The 13,876-nt window shown below is 37.5% G+C and overlaps 1 protein-coding gene across 1 annotated transcript; it reads left to right on the top strand.

Moving 5' to 3' along the window:
• The first annotated feature begins 7,867 nt into the window (after window positions 1–7,867).
• On the top strand, window positions 7,868–12,266 carry LOC115982462 (inorganic phosphate transporter 2-1, chloroplastic). Its single transcript, XM_031105070.1, has 3 exons — window positions 7,868–8,886; window positions 10,644–10,835; window positions 11,270–12,266. The coding sequence occupies exons 1-3, from the start codon at window positions 8,119–8,121 to the stop codon at window positions 12,092–12,094; spliced, it is 1,785 nt and encodes a 594-aa protein (XP_030960930.1). The 5' UTR covers window positions 7,868–8,118; the 3' UTR covers window positions 12,095–12,266.
• The last annotated feature ends 1,610 nt before the right edge of the window (window positions 12,267–13,876 follow it).

The raw sequence follows: 13,876 nt of genomic DNA on the forward strand, positions 1-13,876 counted from the left end.
AACTCCCCTAAAGCCAAGATCCCACACAAAGAGAAAACTAGGTTTTGGACAGAACCAGGGCATTGCATGGTCCACGGACTCAAGCCTATGGGGAAACCAACTACTTGGATGAGGAAAACTAGGTTTTGGACAGAACCAGGGTATTGCATAGTCCTCGGACTCAAGCCTATGGGGAAACCAACTACTTGGATGAGGAAAACTAGGTTTTGGACAGAACCAGGGCATTGCATAGTCCTCGGACTCAAGCCTATGGGGAAACCAACTACCTGAATGAGGAAAACTAGGTTTTGGATAGAACCAGGGCATTGCATAGTCCTCGGACTCAAGCCCATGGGGAAACCAACTACCTGGATGAGGAAAACTAGGTTTTGGACAGAATCAGGGCATTGCATAGTCCTCGGACTCAAGCCTATGGGGAAACCAACTACTTGGATGAAGAACCAACTATTTAAAAAAAAAAAAAAAAACTATGGCCCATAAACCTCGAAATCCGTCCGAAGAGAACTCCGCGTTAACAGATGGGTTAATACCTTGATTGCGCGGATTACTCGGTCTACCCTCGGATCCCCAGTATCAAAGGGGTTGATGCGATACAGCGCAACATATTACCCAAAAGCACAACCAAAGTCCCTCGCTACTCGGCTACCCTCTCGGACGAATTATTTAGAGTTTATCGTTCTCGGACATCGCTCTAGCATGCATCGCGCAGCACTCAGCGGTTATCCCGGTTAGTTCCAAGAGTTTAATTTATTGAGGATTAACCTTGTTATGCTTGATAATATTTGTAAGTTTAAACTAGTAGGAATCTGTGTTAAGGCATTTTTCTGCCTGGAATATCATTAAGGGCAAGCTTATATTTAATATTCATGCATAAAGTAGTTGTTACGGAGAAGAAAGATATGTATAGAGAAATAGACACATATTTTATTAAGACAAAGGAACAGTACAGTGTACAATGAAAAGCTGAAACAAAACTTACATTGAAGCTAACTACGTAAGTAACGAAAAATACAAGAGAGTGAAGATAAAGCCGAGGAGGTAGCACAGAGGAGAAGTTGGCTACTGCCTCGAGACCTTATTCCTCCTCAATGCTTTTGCACGCCCATAACTCAGGCAGCAAAAGAACCCAACTTGGGGCCTGCACCGGTGAAGAAAAGGTGCAGGGAACCTGACCTCAGGCTAACACCATCTACAGAAAAGGTGCAGGGAGCCGGAAGTTGGGGAGCCCCCGCAAAAATTTGCCTGCTACAAAGCAGACGGCGCTGATGGCGGAAATTCCTTCTTCTGACATACCAAAAATCTGGCATGACCAGAACCTGCTTCGGATTTTGACTAAAAGAAGGAGGAATACCATCTTCCTCCTGTCAAGACGGAGGACTGGCTTGAATCTGTGCCATCCTTGTCCATACCATATCACCTTGAGGATTCGGTGCCTCTGAAGCGTGCGGAGACCTTTCATCCCCATCCACGCCTCAAACATCTTGCTTTGAGGCAGTGGCACTAGAAAGAGAGATCGCGGATATGGAAGAAATATGGTTCTGAAGGGAACAGGAGAGTTCATGTGCAAGTGAAGTGATCCCCTATCCCATTTATACCCAGAAGTAAACCGGTGGCATTTAATTCACGCAGCGTCCCAAGGAACGCTACAGACAAAACGTCTCTGGCTCGATTTCCAACGTCGTCTGCAACCCTGAGGTTAAAGGAGTCTCGAGAAGGCGCACCTCGAACACTGGGACGCCAAAAAGTACCGCGTGATCAAAGACTACGGAAATACCTCTTAATTTGTGGCCCAGTAAATTCGCGGCCCAGGCCCGTTCAGCATAGGAGCCCAGGGACAGAACCAAGGCCTTGCATGGTCCTCGGACTCAAGCCTATGGGAAAACCAAGTACAAAAAATTATAGTTATTACAAGTTTTGGACAGAACCAAGGCCTTGCATGGTCCTCGGACCCAAGCCTATGGGAAAACCAAGTACAAAAAATTATAAAATTACAAGTTTTGGACAGAACCAAGGCCTTGCATGGTCCTCGGACTCAAGCCTATGGGGAAACCAAGTACATAAAAAATTACAAGTTTTGGACAGAACCAAGGCCTTGCATGGTCCTCGGACCCAAGCCTATGGGAAAACCAAGTACAAAAAATTATAGTTATTACAAGTTTTGGACAGAACCAAGACCTTGCATGGTCCTCGGACCCAAGCCTATGGGAAAACCAAGTACAAAAAATTATAGTTATTACAAGTTTTGGACAGAACCAAGGCCTTGTATGGTCCTCGGACCCAAGCCAATGGGGAAACCAAATACTTGGATAAGAAAAGGTTTGAATTTCGTAAGATGGGTTACTTGATAAAAATGTCAGGTCACTTCATCCACGGCTTAAACACCATAAAAGGTTAAGGCCAATAAAGGTGTAAGGAAGGTGGTGGAACGCCCCAGCATTTAGTCGTATAAGAAGGCTGTTCATTTGGTGGGTGATATATCTTCAAATGGTTATTCCTCACACGGCATCAAACCTTCGTTTTTCTCCTCGGCTAGCATGGGGTAAGTATTACTTTTCACTGGTCGGCCTTATTGTGCCAAGCATTTCTATTAAAGTTATGGCGACATCTTTTTATTATCAAGTATTTTGGTCTTAGTCGTCATTGATTTAGATGCTATATTATTGTGCCGAGCAGCGTTTGTAAATTTAAAAAAAAAAGGCATAGAGACAAAACATGCGAAATAAAATAACAACAATTTTTATTAATACGAAAAATTATTACAACGTACAAAGAGGGGCTCAAACGAGCCTATACAAAATGTGAACTGCCTAAGCAACAATTACATCCGTAGTACAGATAAGTAAACTGTCAGGCGTCTTTTAAACTCGTCTTCAAAGTCTCTCCAATCTCTGCCTCAATACTGCTCATATTATGATAAGAACCTTCTTTGGGAAAAAATGAAGGAGAAGGAAATAGTAAGGAAGAAATCAATGAAGAAGATGGAGGAGATGAATGAAGAAGATGGAGGACATGAGTAAAGAAGGAGGAGAAGAAGAGAGAAGAGATGAAAAGAAAGAAAAAGGAGCAAAAGAGGGAGAAGTGAAAGCACCAGGATGGATCTGGTGCTGGGAAGACTAAGAAAGGGAGACGGAGGATAGCACCAGTGAAGGAAGAGAGGAAGAAGTAGAGACACTTAGTCCCTGCCTCGATCCTGACTCCCAACACACTGGAGCCATACTAGGTATGCTCATAGGAGAGCGGTTGGTACTGATGATGGGTGTTCTCGACTCAGTCACGCCGAAAGTTTGACGTGACAAGTCCCTGCTTCGGATTTTGACTGAAAGAAGGGTGAGGTTGATTTTGAGTCTTCGCCATCCCTGTCCCGATCGAGCCATAATGAGTTTTATTGGAACATGGCATTTATGGGAGGGGTTTGGCTCCTGCATCATTCGTTGTTATGGTAAAGTGTATCACGATTTAGTTTATAAACCAATGGGTAAAATGAACCCTAGGGGAGGCCAAGTATTTCAAATCTCAGAAGGATGAAAAGGGATTCTTTACAAAAACAATAACCTCCTCCCTTCCTTCTTATACAGAGGGTGGAGCGGGAGACATTTAATAGGTTCAGATCTCCAAAGGAATCTGCCAACACAAACATGCCGGTTCCGTTTCTCCACCCCATCAAAACAAACCGCCGAATTAAAGTAGTCTCGTAAATAGTGGTCATTAAAAGCACGTTTTGGATACCCAAACGATAAGAACGCATCAAGCGCGAAATCAAAAAACTGTCTCATAGACCGGTGCATTTCTTGGACAGATGAAGAGCCGCCAGCATTATTAATAGGCCAAATTGATTGGGCCGTAGGAAGAGGTTCGGCATCACCAAAACCCCCATTTCCAACCAAGAGGTTGGACAGCCGGGTTTTGAGGGGCTATTGTGGGGCCCAAATGATTTATGGGCCAGGCCCATCTACCCGGGGAGAATCCAAAGGCCCAAGCCGAGGAGGGCTATGGCCCAAACTCGACAAGATAGCCTTTGGATACCGCCGAGGGCAGTTCAGTCCTCGGCAGACCCAAAGTACCCCCAGAAAGAAGGGTAAAAACGGTATAGGACTGAAACTTGGAAGAAAGATCTAAAATATCCAGGGAAAGCTGCTGTTACTGCCATTTAATGCTCTGAACCTGACAGAGCCGCATTCTTTGGCTTTTACAACCATCCCCAACGACTTTGGGTATGGACTGACGGAACAAGTATCAGCCTTGGAAAGGTTGACCCTATACGTGGATGAAGGATAGTGGACGCAGGCGAGTATAAAAGGAAAGATAAGGAACCTAGAGAAGGGTTGGGAAAAATGGCCAAAAACCAGAGCCTCCCAGCCCACCTCCAGGAGAAAGACTCCAAGGGTGAAGGAAAACTTAAACTTGTACGAACACCACGAAAAACCCACCGCCTGTCGATCAAGGCCTAACTTTCCAAACCCACGCTCTACAAATGATATTGTTAGGGCCTTTTCACGTGCGAACCCGACACCGTTACGGTCCGCCACGAATCGTGTCCTTACAGTACCCTACATTAATGATTTTATTAATCATACCTAACTGAATTTTTTGAATAGTTTTTTTTTCTGTTTTTCAAAAAAGTAGTATCTAAACTTTCTTAAAATGGTGTTTTAACAAATGTTTTAAGGGTACCTGTTAACCAAACCCTACATGAAGTTATATAGATTTGTTGTTGCATGATTGAATTTATGTTTTTTCCTTTGAGCTAGCTAAATTTACAAAGTTTAGAATCCTTTGAATATAGATTTCCTATTGTCTTAAATGTGATTTTCCAACATGATTTTCTAAATAATTATTGTCTTTATTTTTATGTTCTCAATTTTTAGCTTATTATTGCTACACTAATTAGGCTCTTATTGAAATTTGATTTCCTTTAAGCTCATATTCCATGTTAATAAGTATTTAGATAGTGCATGCTTTTGTAATACAACTTACCTTATCCTTCCTTAAAAGTTATCATGACTTAATGTTTACCCTAAGTTTCGCTTATTAAGCCAATCTTGTAATGTTTACCATATTAAAACGAAATAAACGATCTCTTATAGTATCACCAATTCCACCCCTGGGGCTATTCTTGTTCCTATTTCTTTCGCACTATTTATAGCTGTTAAATTCTTCGTACATTCAGAAAATATTTTTCCCAGACTTAGCTTTTTCGTATGAATAATTGTTGATTATATACAAGGCAAGCTGCATGTCAGTAAAACAGCCAATGTCTTTATTATATTTCCATATATATTTGTTGAATATAAACTTCATCACCCATGCAATGACAACTGAGACCATTGTAGGTTCCATAAGTCTCGTAATCGGGTTTATTTGCAAATGAACATCAAAATATCATTACAACAGAAGGAAAACATAAGCATAAGCTACACCCAAAAACCTTGCTTCCATGGCCAAGTAGTAATACAATCTAATCACACATTGACACAAGTTGTGTCAAAGTACGTGAACAAGTGTGCATCGATAGAAGAGACTATTAAAGAATTTTCACTTAAGGATGAGTAGCTCTGTCTAAAATGATGGGTGTTGTAGAACCCTTTCTCTAGGTTTTCTTTTTTCTTTTTTCTGATTAATATCCTTACAATTTTATGAGTAATGAGGATATATATAGTATGGGTGAAGGGTATAAGAGTCACACTTAAAATTCCAGCTATTAGTGCATCTCGCGGGTCATCTCGCAAGTTTGCCAAGTTGCGAGATTACTAGTGAGATATACTGATTCTTCAGTTTTTGACATGCGCTCCTCATGTGACCTTCAACTGTCTTGATCAAATTTTCACCACTTAAAATTAAACTCATTACAATTAAATCCCACAAAATACAAGGAAATAAATTAATGAAATTACAACATTTTTTGTCACGGAATAAAGCCAACATAAATGTTATGTAAAAACTATAACTTAACATATTGTATAAACAATAATGACTCTTTTCATATGGTGTTCTTTTTTTCTTTTCTTTTCTTTTTTCTTTGCATTTAAATAAAATAAGTGATAAATCCATGTAAAACCCTCAATCTAGGGGAAAATATAATTATTTGAACTGCTATTTTGAGGGGTACCAACATGATCTCACAAATTCAAGTCAGTTTGGCTAGAAAGGAACCACCAAACCAAAGTTGCGGCCTCTCACGTGGGGTTACAACATACCTCTCATTTGAAGTCCCATTAAAGTTTAAATATTGTCACCCTTAAGAAAAAAAAAAGAAAAAAAATTAAAGATTATGAATCATAATTATCATTTCTCATCAATTTTAACTTTTGAGAGAAAATGATAGTTTAACTTTGATATTGGACCATGTACTATTTCGACTTATTCTTATTCTTGGTTTGAAAAAAAAAAGTTTGTGGATTCTGTAACATGGTGCACATTGGAAAAGAACTCTAAAACAAGGACGGGGCAGGCTCAATGAATTCTCTAGCAGAATGTGCATGCGAGGGATGCGACGATGGCCATTACAATCATTAAGTGCCTTGGCGATGCAACTTGGCATTCACTAAACCTTACCATCGAAATGAGAAGAAGATGCACTAGTCTGAGATCTCTTGGGGTCGACCATGATCCTGAAACGAATTGAAATCAAATGCAAAGGATCATCAACATAAGACTCAATGGAATGAGTGTGTTCATGAGGCTTCCCATGGATACATGCATGCCCAATAACAATGTAACAAAGTCAATCATGTCACTTGGACAATGATTTCACTCTCTCTGAGGAAGTAAGAGCTTATTTTTCAAAAAGTTCATCAAAAAATTAATAATAAAAATGAAATTTTATATAATAAATTTTATGTTCCATATTATAATTGTGTTAAAAAGACCTCAATTCTTCTTCTATTTTTCAGCAATTTTTTTACATTATTTATTTATTTTATAGAAAACAATAAACTCGGTACATTATAAGAATATAAGTTTTAAGTACATTAAAATTATTAACAAAGTTGTTTTTCAAAATGAAACTCTATTATCAAATTTCTAGAAGTTTGAAAATGATTATTCCAATTTAAATTATTTTATTAATCTTCATAAGTTTTGTGTTAATAGTAAAAGTTTGGTCTCACATGTCATGTTTTCATTTTAATTAATGTTTGATTTCATATTCATATGCCCTTTATGTTTCAAATTTTTTTTCATTTTTTAGCCTTTTACATTTGATTTAGTTTTTTTGTTTGTTCATTCACAAAAATGAAAATTTTAAAACATAAAATGTCAAACGTAAAACTAAACCGAATATAAAGAGCCAAAATGGAAATTTTGAAACATTAATGGCTAAATTGAAAATGAATAAGATATAAAGAGTTAAAATAAAAATTTTGAAACGTAAAGGGCTAAAATGAAAATAACTCCAAACTTTAAGAGCCAAAAGTTTACTTCGTCTTAAAATATTTTATATTGTTCACATGCATTTTTTTTTTTTTTGGGTTATTTTTTTCTCAAAAGTTTTATTTCATATTTTTATAAATCAATTGTTACACTAAGTGGAGATGAAAGATTCGAACCTTGATTTCCCTCAAAAGTTATACCATGCTTAAACACCTATATAAAGTATATTTTCATGCAAATCATCTTACTTTCTTAACTTTTAATTAATAGTCAACTAATCACTTAATTTTAAGCAATAAAAGTAACGAAAATAGTATGTAACTATGGATAAAGCAGTTTTTCTCTCTCTCTCTCTCTCTCTCTAGTCACAGTGGATATTGTATCTAAATTATCTAATAGACTAATATCCAGTTCTCAATTTTCTTTTATAATTTTTCAGAATATGGACGTGTGGATTGTGGTGGTGATTGGTTGAGGGGCTCTCAAGAAAAATAACCACCACTCGTTCCAATCGACCAAATGCAAGCAGCCAAATCCACTCACTTCTACCTCTCTTTCCCCACACACACACACACACACACACACAAAGAGAATCAAAATGGAAAAAAGAAAGAAATCCAATTCAAAATGTACAGTCCTCCATTCCTATTCCACCACCTAACCCTTCACCAAACTCCATGGCCAAGAATCTACCTGAATAATAAAACCTTCCATAATATTCCACTCTCTCATCCACTTATCTTTTGAGAAATGACTCCCTCTTATTGCTTATCTTCAACCAGAAACACTAATACATCTGGAGCAGCAGCATTCTTTCTGCATAATTCTCATCTCTACCTTCCCAAACATCGGTCTCTCTTGGTTCCCAATGAAACCCAACTCCCCAAGAGGGAGACTTTATTTCTCAAGCCTCAAGCACTATCACCCAAGTCTTGCTTTCCCACCTTGAGGCTAAAAAACTCTAAATTCATACACCCTTTTGCAAGCATATCGTCTTTTGCTGAAGCTGAAGGAGAAGAAGAACAAAAAGAAGAAATCAAAGTTAATGATCATCGTCATGAAGTTGCGAAAAGTACAAAGGAAGATGAGGATGACTTGCCTGGAATGGCTCAGGCCTTTCATATATCTTCAAGCACTGCTTCTGCTATAGCTATATGTATAGCATTTATGGCTCTAAGTCTTCCACTGTTCATGAAATCTTTGGGGGAGGGTTTGTCCCTGAAGATCAAGCTGTTATCTTATGTAACTCTGCTATCTGGGTTTTACATGGCTTGGAACATTGGAGCCAATGATGTGGCCAATGCTATGGGGACCTCGGTGGGTTCAGGGGCATTGACACTTCGGCAGGCTGTGATGACAGCTGCGGTGTTGGAGTTCTCTGGGGCATTGTTGATGGGCACACATGTGACAAGTACAATGCAGAAAGGTATTCTTGTTGCTACTATGTTTCAAGGAAAGGATACTCTACTTTTCGCTGGCTTGCTGTCTTCTTTGGCTGCCGCTGGTACTTGGTTACAGGTACATCGATATATATTGTGGTTTTTTAAGTATGTTACTCTGTTTTGCAATTTAGTTTTGAAGTTCTGTTGGTTGTTAATTACTTACTTTCTGGGATGATACATGGCTATCACCAAACAAACATGGCAATGGAAATTTAGTTAATCCAATGCTATATTTTCAGGTTATAAATGCTTATAAACGATTATGGGAGTCTAATGTCTACAGTATATGATTGTAAACACATAACTACATTGAATTTAAACTTATTGGAAATGTAATACTTATCATGTTTCATTGGTCAATGCAACTATGTTTGAATTTAATTGAAAAATCTAATGAATGAACCTAAATTTTATCCTAGTAATACGAATATATTTGTCCAAATCATTGAAAGTGCTTGCACACGTGCAGTCATGCTATATCATATTAGTATCTTGTTCAAATTAGTATGATATATTGTATTAGGTGGTTGAAATTCTATCGTATATTAGTATTTTGTTCATTACAATTCCCTGCATTGTTGTTGTTTATGTTAATCGTTAGATACTTATTAACAGTTTGGTTAGGTTGATTCTATCTTAGGCCATTTCGTTTGCTCTTAACTTAATGGAACTAATCACTCAACGAGACAAAAAGTGAATATAATATCAATAAGTCATTGTGGATAGGGCACAGATCTAAATGGGAACAAAAACTATGCGTGACTAAGAACATTTTGTTATATAAAAACTGTTCTCTATGGGACTAAACACAGTAGTTGAATGCTAGATATTCGTTTCTATTTATATGTGTGTGCACAGGAGTTTATTATACCGAAGGTAATGTGGTGCTAGTCTTCCAGCTATGTCTGAAATTCCTTAAATGAGCATTTCCTTTCAATTTCCATTAAAAAAATGTATCTACCTTTAAAGATATTTGGATCTTAAGAATATAAAGTTTCTTTAGTAACAGACTAAAATAGTTTACAATTTCTTTCATCTGAGGGCATTTGTATATATTTTTAGTATACTATTTATAGGCAAAGACCATAGAAAGGAGCATCCTGATACTAAGATGCATTTTTCTTCCCTTGAAATCATCAGCATGAAAAATTCCTTGAGATCTACATCTGAAGACAGACAGAAATAACAATGAAATTTGGTTAAATGATCTAAACAAGTTGCTTAGTACAGCTTGTTTTTCTTAGCAAGATATGTCCCTATTCAAAATTCCTCCAAGGGAGCTAGGAGTTTCATAATCTCATCGTGGCCTTGCAAGTCACTATTTTGGATATGAATTGCAGATTGATTTCTCCAAAGCTGCATGTATGATATCTTTAAGAAATGGAGAAAAAAGAAAATATATCTTTGAACTTTATGAAAGTAGAATATAATTTTCAACATTCAACACTGGCATTTGTACCAGAGACCCCGGGTTTGAATAACATTCTACTAAATTCTTGATTAAACTTGTATTCCTTTCTATAGTTCCTTTTCCATAGAATGAATATCCAGAACTAATGGCAACGAAGGAGGATGAACATCCTAAAATTTCATGATAAATAGTTATTGCAACTGCATAATAGTCAATCGCTTCCTGACTCACAAAACATTATAAAATTTGTACATTTCAGCATTACTCACCAGATCAACATAGAGACTTCTCTAAATTAGAAATTTTGCTCTTAGGTTTACTTGCTTGTTAGGTCACATGGGATATGCTAAATACGACTTCTCTTTAGTTTTACAGTTGAACTCTAGTCTTTGATTTATAATTATTTATCGGGTGTTATGCAGGTTGCATCATATTACGGATGGCCGGTCTCTACCACACATTGTATTGTAGGATCAATGGTCGGATTTGGACTTGCATATGGAGGAGTTGGTGCCGTTTTCTGGAGTTCACTGGCAAGGGTGATTTCTTCATGGGTGATCTCACCGATAATGGGAGCACTGGTGTCATTTCTTGTCTACAAATGCATCCGTAGGGTATGTTCTCAATCTCTGGGACTTAGATAATAAGAAGCTCACTGCCTTACACCCTATGTGGATTTACCTTGACTAACCTGCTGACAGCGCTTCTGTAAGGAAGCATAAATCCTGCTCCTTAGTTTGCTGACTTTGAAACCTGGAGTCATTTTAGGCATTGTATGGAGATACTTTGTCAACAACAAAAAAATTATATATCAAATGACAAGAGGCTTGAATCTTAAGACTCCTAAAAAAAATCATAATCCATAAGCATTGTGGGTGACTTGTTGTACCTTATGCTTCCTCGTTATAACTTTCAACAAGCGGCACAAGCCAAACATAAAGAAGATACTCCTTAATCATAAAGTATGTATAAGCAGCTATTAGCTTTCATTGAAACATGAGTTATTGACAAAATAATTACATTCTTACAATCCTAATTTCTTTTCCAGTTTGTGTACAGTGCTCCAAATCCAGGACAAGCTGCAGCTGCAGCTGCACCAGTTGCTGTGTTTGCTGGTGTAACTGGAATCTCTTTTGCAGCCTTCCCTCTTAGCAAGAGCTTGCCTTTGGCAACGACTCAGGCTTTAGCCTTCGGAACTGCTGGGGCAGTCCTTGTAAACAGGATTATCCGAAAACAGCTAGGCCATCTCCTTCTTCAGCCAACTACATCACTAGCAGAGCCAAAAGAGGAAACCATCCCCAGCAAAAATATAGGGTTTCTCTCTGATATTGCAGGTCCAAAGGGTACCCAGCTAGAGATAGTATATGGGGTCTTTGGGTACATGCAGGTACTATCAGCCTGCTTCATGTCATTTGCCCATGGAGGAAATGATGTCTCCAATGCAATAGGTCCTCTGGCTGCTGCATTATCCATACTTCAAGGAGGTGCCAGTGGAACTGAGATTGTTATTCCACTTGATGTTCTTGCATGGGGAGGATTTGGTATTGTTGCAGGGCTTGCAATATGGGGGTATAGAGTGATTGCAACAATTGGGAAGAAAATAACAGAACTCACACCAACTAGGGGATTTGCAGCGGAGTTTGCTGCAGCCTCTGTGGTTCTATTTGCATCAAAGCTGGGACTACCCATCTCAGCAACCCATACTCTAGTGGGTGCAGTCATGGGGGTGGGGTTTGCAAGAGGACTTAACAGTGTTAGAGCGGAAACAGTGAGGGAGATTGTGGTTTCTTGGGCTGTGACAATTCCGGTTGGTGCTATTCTTTCTGTTCTCTATACATGGATCTTGACCAAGCTTTTGTCTTATATTTTGTGAGCGTACATTCAAAAGATTTTAAGCTACCTGTGTGATTAATTAAATTACAAAAACTTTTTTTTCCAGTGATTTGTAGAATAATGTCCTTGTCTGAGCTAACATGCTTTCCTCCATATGGAAGTCAAGTGTCGCTATATATTTGGAACTGAGTAACAAATTTGGTTTTCTTGCATAATGTGTTCAAAAACCGTTCTTAATATCCTACACTGTGTGATATACCTATATATCGAGCACCTTTTAAAGGACCACACACACACACACACACACCCATATATATATATATATATGAAAGCTACCAATATATAGTAGCTATAACTGTCTAAAATTGTCATTCGAAACATTACATATGTTGGAAATTAAGGACTAAGAAGATATGACATCCATAAATGTTACATGGTATGTTATCAATCTAGCAAGGAATATGTTCAAGTATCTGATAGGTAAGATGAGGTATCTATTTATTTCTGTTTTAGCCTCCAAATACTGTGTTAAAGTCAAGAGGAATGACTGTCAGACAGCATCTAAGTTTCATTCATTCCTGTTTAGACAATCCTCTTTGTTTTCTATTCGACTTATGTACAACTATGACATAGTCACATAAAGGGTTTCAGCAGCAGTATGGTGCTTTGCGGATAACTGTTGTTATCAGAGACAGTAGTAATCTCTAAACTACAAGTTGATTTCATCAAGCTCATGCTCTATATACGGTGCAGAGCAAGCGGGTTCAATGGCCAGTAGAGCTAAGAATGTAGTTTTTGAAGTTTTATTTTGAAGACACTGGGAGCAGTTAAATAAGTACCATCTCAACATTGTTATCATTGCTAAAACCCTACTTTATTCACAAAGAGAAACCATTGTGATCACTGTTGCTAAGCATCTTTAAACTGCATGTCATTAAAATCCAGTAAAACTTGGTATTAAATAATGATCTAAATTCTTAACAAAATTTCCGTATATTTGGACTACTTTTACGTTTCTTGGAACTCAGATAAATTAATATAGGCAGACCTTGGAGCCATGCTGCAGGACCATATTTCAAACTATGGTACAAGAGAACAATTCCTAAATGAGATGAGCTAGTTAGTAGAAGCTAGTACACTAGGAAGCCAAGTCATAGCCACTAGGCTTTCATCCTAGGCAGAAATTTAATTTTACTAGATAAACTACCTCTTGGTCCAAAAATTTAAGCTCCTACTTTAATACTATGATAAAATACCACTAATCTCAAAAGCTTAAGCTAATAAGAATTGATGAATTTCACTGCATAACAATTTTTGTTAAATACTCCATTTTATATTTTTTGCAACAAGCAGGATAAGAAGACAAGGAATAACACTAGTAATATGTGTTATATAAGAACTACAATAGGAACAAAATGAAACCAAATAGAGGAAAATTAAACAAAAAGAAAAAGAATAAACACTTAGAGATCCAGTGAAATTTTGGGATACCAGAAGATTTTGACAAAATTTATCCGTAGTGTCTAGAAATATAGTAATAAATATTATAAATAAATAAAGAGTTTAGAAATATACTGATGAATCCTATAATCTAGGGTACAGAACCTTAAGCATATTATAGCACCGAAAATAATGAACTTTCAATTCATCATAGTGAGTACATTTCCCTCTCAGGTTTCTCCATGCATTTTTTTAAAAATCTGTATAAATAATCAGAATTTTATTCAAAAGAGGAGACTCCTTATGTACACAAAGCACATATAAAAGCTCTTGTAACCTTCTCCATGCAATCAACACATTTATATGAGCAATTCACTTGCTC

The sequence above is a fragment of the Quercus lobata genome, chromosome 3, assembly GCF_001633185.2.
Source record: "Quercus lobata isolate SW786 chromosome 3, ValleyOak3.0 Primary Assembly, whole genome shotgun sequence".
Lineage (NCBI taxonomy): Eukaryota > Viridiplantae > Streptophyta > Magnoliopsida > Fagales > Fagaceae > Quercus > Quercus lobata.

Coding starts and splice junctions, on each gene's coding strand:
- LOC115982462 (XM_031105070.1), top strand. CDS start 8,119: ATGACTCCCTCTTATTGCTTATCTTCAACCAGAAACACTAATACATCT. Junction 8,887..10,643: donor CCGCTGGTACTTGGTTACAG/GTACATCGATAT, acceptor GGTGTTATGCAG/GTTGCATCATATTACGGATG. Junction 10,836..11,269: donor TCTACAAATGCATCCGTAGG/GTATGTTCTCAA, acceptor TTTCTTTTCCAG/TTTGTGTACAGTGCTCCAAA.